Raw genomic sequence first — 6799 nt, 5'->3', positions numbered from 1 at the left:
GGAGGTGTGCAGGAGGCAGCTGATCGATGTTTCTCTCTCATCGATGTTTCCAACTCTCTATCCCTCTCCCTTCTTCTCTGTAAAAAATCAATAAAATATTTTTTAAAAGAATTTTTAAAAGAGAATATAATTGTTCTCCTTCCACAAGAATGAAACTCAAGAGATAATGCCCAGTGGAGAAAGGGAAGTTTCAGAATTATGTGCTGAATAATGGCATTTATATGAATTTAAAAGCACATAAAACAACATACGTTGTTATTTATATACAGAAAGCAGATCAGTGGTTGCCTGGGATGAAGGGATGAGTGAGAGAAGAGTTTGGGAAGGAATACAATGCAATTGGAGATGGGATGCTAACAAGGACAGACTTTCCCAAAAACCAGAGCATAAACTGCAGTCTGGGAGCACCGGTGCCCTATCAGGCTCCTAGAGCCTCTCTTGCCTCACCTCTCAACTCAGCCCCAACCCACTACTGCAAGGGGTTTCTCCAGGTGGGCCTTAGTCTGATCCTTTTGCAGAGGCCAGAACTAAGAGAAGTACTTGGGGACTTTTCTAAGCCAGCTGTCTTCTGCGTGGAGTGCGCTATGCCTGGGAGTGCAGGAAGACTTTCCAGGGATTACCAGACATAAACAGTTTTACAAAGGTATCAACGCATGCCCCCTTACTGGGGATCGAGCCCACAACCCGGGCATTGTCCTGACCAGGAATTGAACCGTGACCTCCTGGTCCATGAGTCAGTGCTCAACCACTGAGCATCACCAGCCGGGTTCAAATTGTACACTTCTAAACATATAGTTTGTTGTATGTCAACTATACCTCAATAAAGCCATTTTATTTTTTATTTTTTTTAAATATATTTTATTGATTTTTTACAGAGAAGGGAGAGGACACTTCTAAACATATAGTTTGTTGTATGTCAACTATACCTCAATAAAGCCATTTTATTTTTTATTTTTTTTAAATATATTTTATTGATTTTTTACAGAGAGGAAGGGAGAGGAATAGAGAGTTAGATGAGAGAGAAGCATCGATCAGCTGCCTCCTGCACACCCCCCACCGAGGATGTGCCTGCAACCAAGGTACATGCCCTTGACCGGAATTGAACCCGGGACCCCTCAGTCCCCAGGCCGACGCTCTATCCAGTGAGCCAAACCGGCCAGGGCAAGCCGTTTTATTTTTAATTAAATTTATTGGGGTCACATTGGCTAATAAAAGGAACAATGGGAGAAAAGAGAAGATATCTGTAATACTCTCAACAATAAAGATGAATTTTAAAAGGAAAAAAAAATTATATAGGTTTCAAGTATACAATTCTATGATATATCATCCTGATGTTATATTGTGTGCCCACTACCCAATAAAGCCATTTCTTAAAAATATGAAATAAAGACATGAATAGCTGAAAGAATTCATCACCAGCAAGCCTCCATCCACTACAAGAAATGTTGAAGGAAGCAGGAGGAAAATAAGAGTTACAAAGAGATCTGCTCAAGGGTACTTAGATGCTTTTTCTTACTGATACTGATTTCATTTTTTAATTACCAGGTTTGAAGCCATAATACTGCTATTAAAGTAATTGAAATAACAATAACTAGACATTCAGTCAAAAAGTTTTCCTCACTGACATGATTGCCAAAATTAGTATATAGTGTGGGGTGATCAAGAAAAAGTCTGAAGAATGATTTGCTATTTTAGTTCTCAGCACACCAGCTAAAATTACACCAGACTAAAGATGCTTGGAAAATATCACATAAAAGAAGTATGTTCCTTACTATCTTAAGTTTGGTTTTGTTACACCTTGACACTCAATTTCCTCTCCTAATACCACATGAGTTTTATAATACAAGCCAGGAAGAAGTTTAAGCTCCCAGAATTCAGAAAAACTCCATACTTTTATGCCAAAGAATGATTATATTCATTTTAAATGTCCATGAATCTAACTTATCTAAACCAATAGGACATGAATTTAAAGAGCTATATCCAAATAACATCCTCTCCAAGTCTCACTGCAAATCATTTTCAATTTTTCCCCTCACATAGTCTTTTACAGGGTATATATATATAAAAAAAGAATTCACATATGCTATTGGTGAAAGTATAACAAAAGTACAATATTTTTGGTGGTCAATATAGTACATCTATCGTCAAGGACACATTCCATTTCAGGGAATTTACCCTAGAGATAATACACTACAGGTGCCCCCAAAAATCTACAAGTGCACACACATATTCTTTGCACCAATATTTTTTATAATGACTTTACAAACAATCCAAATACCTATCAAAAGGGAACTAGTTAAATAAATTAGGGTACAACCATGTTATAATACCACACAACATTTTAAGAGGAACAAGATAAATCTCTATGCACTGATAGGAAAAAATAGCCACAAGATGTTAAGTGAAAAAGCACATTAAATTATAGCTTGTACAACATCAGTCTTTTTGTAAAAAAGAAAAAGACCTATTACCATGTCCTTTCTAGTTGTATATTCACAGAAAAATACATCGTCAATTTGTTTATAGCAACTATTTCTGGGGATCTGAGGATGCCCAGAGTTACTTTTTCCTTCACACAAATCATGTTTTAATTGATTTTAGAGAGAGAGGAAGGGAGAATCATGAACATCCTGCATGCCCCCTGCTGGGGATCAAGCCTGCAGGTGCCCTGACCCAGAATCGAACCTATGACCCAATATCCTTAATAAAAACTTCAATAAGAAACAAAATGTCCAAAGGTTAACTTTCTAGTAAAAGAGAAAGAACAGAAAGAAACATAGTGAAATTTAAACCAGGTAATCAAACCCTGAATAAATTAGAAGGTTAGAAAATATTATTAGGTTGTAAATATAAAAAGTGCATCCTTAAGGAAAAATGGCCACAGTTTTAAAATGATGAATTAAAAAGTCACATTTATCATTCTCTGCTCCACACTCTCTCACAGTACGTATGAGAAAAGGGGTTATGATTATTACAAAATTTTACTATTCATTCTAAAGTCTTTAGTTCCATTAAACAAACCAGTTTTTCCACATGTACATCAAAACAAATCAGTAGAACTCGTTTTGAACACAAGGAAAAAGGGTGGTTGCCATAAATCTGTTTAAAGGAATGAAGTAAGCGTATGATCTTTATTTACTCTAATATAAAACCCCACAATTAAAAGTTTAGCTTCTAGAACAGTGTTTCTCATAAACCAGAGAAATAAAATTATAGTTCTTTCTTCCACACATCCTAGAGAAAACTTTTTCTCCAGATAAGCATGTCCCAAATGCCTATGTGGCCAAAAACAAAGGTGACAAAACTACAACTGAAAGGTAATTGCAAGAAACTCAAAAATAATTCGCCCTAGCTGGTTTGGCTCACTGGATGGAGCGTCGGCCTGGGGACTGAAGGGTCCCAGGTTCGATTCCGGTCAAGGGCATGTGCCTTGGCTGCGGGCACATCCCCAGTAGGGGGTGTGCAGGAGGCCGCTGATCGATGCTTCTCTCTCATCGATGTTTCTAGCTCTCTATCCCTATCCCTTCCTCTCTGTAAAAAATCAATAAAATATATTTTTTAAAATAATAATAATAATAATAATTACTACTGGCTCTGTATGCCTACAATCAAGAAAAGACTGGTATCAGAAATTAACCAGGGCAAGAAGGGAATCAACAAACATTAATGGAAAGTTTAACTTTTTTATTTGAATGAGGCAAAGGCTATAGTTTTCTTGTTTTCCCCCAGAACATTAGGACACCTAATAGCTATTTAGAGAGAAAAACTATGAACTGTATTATAAAAGGGTAAGACTATTTCATCAGATAATTAATTGAATTTACTATGTGAATCTGTTACCTAAAATTTGCTACTCTCAATGCTTAATTCTCCCATAATAAACATAGAACTACACTATGGAAAGGCCTGGTATTAAGCTTTCATACAGGTCACAATTTTGTGTGCATACTATTACTGAGTACCGCCCTAGGTACTGGAGTTACACAGTGAACCATGATCTCTGCTCTCATGGAGCTTGCATTTTACCATACAAATAAGATGCAAAGTGAATAGGGCTAAAAGGCTTCTTGGAGGACATGACATTTGAGTTAAGACCTGAATGACAAGGAAGAGAAAGCCATGTGACAATCTGGGAACAGAATTCTCCAAGCAAAGATAATACAAAATATAAGAGTACTATAAGATATTTTAATGAATTGTCTCTAAATCAGTTTTTTAAAATATAATGTTTGTTGATTTCAGAGAGGAAGGGAGAAGCAGAGAAAGATAGAAACATCAATGAGAGAATCATTGATCAGCTGCCTCCTGCACCCCCCCTCCCCCACTAGGGATCGAGCCTGCAAACCGGGCATGTGCCCTGACTGGGAATCAAACCCGTGACCTCCTGGTTCCTAGGCTGACGCTCAACAACTAAGCCTCACCAGCCGGGAAAGATCTTTTAACTACACTTCAGTGACATTCCATCATGCAAAATAAAGTCAAATGTGGCTTGCAAAGCCTTCAGGAATTCATGCAACTCACCTGAAAATAACTCCTATTAAAATAAAGATTCTGATTCAGTGGTCTGTAATGGGGCCTGAGATTCCCTTTCTACTAAGTTCTGCAGACCACACTTTGAGTAGCAAGGATCTAGCTCAAGTTCATACCTCACACCACTCCCACACAGTGAATTAATGCTCTTCCCCACATACCATGTTCTTACCTCTGTGCCTTTTTATATCTTCACTGTAAACGGTTTTTCCCTTACCTCCTCCACTGCAAAAACTTTTACTCTTTGTTACAGTTTAGTTCAAACATCACAGAGACTTCAGGCATATGTTGATGCTACTTCCTTTGTATTCCACAACACCTCACATGTCTGTCTCCCCATGAGACTGTGAGTGTGGGGATAGAAAAATACTATCCTCGACACACAGATACTCAATAAATGCTTTTTGAGTACAAGTCAGTAAGGTATGGCATTTCTGCCGCAGTCTTTGAAATAATGTTTGTCACAATCACTTTTATTCCATAACATTTTCTTTAAAGTAATATACAGTAAAAAATACTGTCAAATTATTAAAGGTCACTTAAAATATAAGACAATACAAATTCAAAATTAAAGTAAAATGTAATACTATTTGATGAGATATTTATCTTATTGCTGGAAAAAAGTCACACTGATTTCACTCTATTTTAGGGTAAAAAGGGCAAAACAAAGATGGTACTCTTTGGTAGTCTTTCAATTTAAATACTTACAGAAAAATAAGAATGGCATCAAATTTGTAGTATACCTCCCCTCCCCTTAAATTAATAAGGACTTCTATTATGTTTTAAAAATAAATGACAAGAATAGCATCTAAATCAAATGCTTACACTTGCAGTCCTCTCTTTACCACTCACCTTCCTCATCGATCCATTTCATGGTAAAGAGCTGTTCATTGTCAAAAGAACACATGTCTCGAACCTCATTGCAAAGGCCCTCAAAGGAGATGGAAGGTTCAAAGTGTGTTATCATGATATCCCTGAAAAAGAAAGGGCGTTCTGAGTTAGACAATGATTAAAATGAATAATGCTCTACACATTACTGAATGCCTGACGACTTGATGGACTTCAGCTATTTTGTATGTGCATCAACATGTGTTGCTTCCAGGAAACTATCTGTGCAAAGTAAAAATTAAATTGGTAAGAAACCAATTTAATTCAGTCTCCACATAACAGCTCTGACAGATGGTAGTCCCACCTTTGCTTTAATATTCATTATCAGAAGATCACTCTTCTATTAGGCATTGCACTCCATGGATGAATGGCTTCTGCCTTATATTTAACAGAAAACTGTTCCAATCACTAGTCCCAGGTATCCCCTTCTCAAAAAGTCTATCCTTTGTCCAAGAAATGGCCCTTCAATAATTTGACAAAGGTCTGTCGTATCCTCTTCCTCAGCCCTAACTTCCACAGATTAACCACCAATAAGACTGTCAACCATTCTTTCTATGTCATAATTTTTAGATCTCACACCTTCATGTTCACCGTTTTCCCAAAAAATCCCTATTTGCCAAAATTGGCTTTTAAATGATTAATATTTTAAGGTGGATACTCAAAAAATATAAGAATAGACATAAATGTGTAAGCAATAGTATGTAAGTCCACCTAGCAGCCATTCATTATAAAACTCAAAATGTAACAAAAAGTAGATAAGTGGATAAAAAAGCTGTGGTACTCAGTGGTTGAATGTGGACCTATGAACCAGGAGGTCACGGTTCAATTCCCGGTCAGGGCACATGCCCAGGTTGCAGGCTTGACCCCACTGGAAGTCATGCAGGAAGCAGCCGATCAGTGATTCTCTCTTACCATTGATGTTTCTATCTCTCTCTCTCCCTCTCCCTTCCTCTCTGAAATCAATAAAAACGTATTAAAAAATAAAATAAAAAGCTGTGGTACATTTACACAATGGAATACTACTCTGTGTAAAATGGAAGAAAATTTACTCTTTGCAAAAGCATGGATGAGCCTGGAGAACATTATGCTAAGTGAAATAAGCCAGTCAGAGAAAGATAAGTACCATATAATTTCGCTCATACATGGAATTTAATGAGCAAACTGAACTACCAAGCAAACGGGAGAGATTGAGGGGAAAAAAAAAGAGAGAGAACTCATGGACATGGACAACAGTGTGGTGATTGTGGAGAGGAGGGGTGGGTGGAGGTGGAAGAGGGCATAGAGGGGATAAATCGTGATGGAAAAAATAAAATAAATAAAAAAGATGTTTTAAGCAGAAGCCTGGGGTTTCTCCCAAGAAGCCATGCGAAGCCTATGATTT

General features: G+C 37.2%; 1 protein-coding gene across 2 annotated transcripts in view; it reads right to left on the bottom strand.

Moving 5' to 3' along the window:
* The window catches only part of PRKCI (protein kinase C, iota), a 53713-nt gene extending 48190 nt beyond the window's left edge, over positions 1-5523 (bottom strand). For both annotated transcript variants that reach the window (XM_014533606.1, XM_014533607.1), the window contains exon 1: positions 5383-5523. In XM_014533606.1, the coding sequence (XP_014389092.1) occupies positions 5383-5497 (115 nt within the window). In that variant the 5' untranslated portion in view covers positions 5498-5523. The remainder of the gene's footprint in view (positions 1-5382) is intronic.
* Between the last annotated feature and the right edge of the window lie 1276 nt (positions 5524-6799).

This window comes from Myotis brandtii, unplaced genomic scaffold, assembly GCF_000412655.1.
Source record: "Myotis brandtii unplaced genomic scaffold, ASM41265v1 scaffold99, whole genome shotgun sequence".
NCBI classification, from domain to species: domain Eukaryota; kingdom Metazoa; phylum Chordata; class Mammalia; order Chiroptera; family Vespertilionidae; genus Myotis; species Myotis brandtii.
This window is presented reverse-complemented; position numbering and strand designations above follow the sequence as displayed.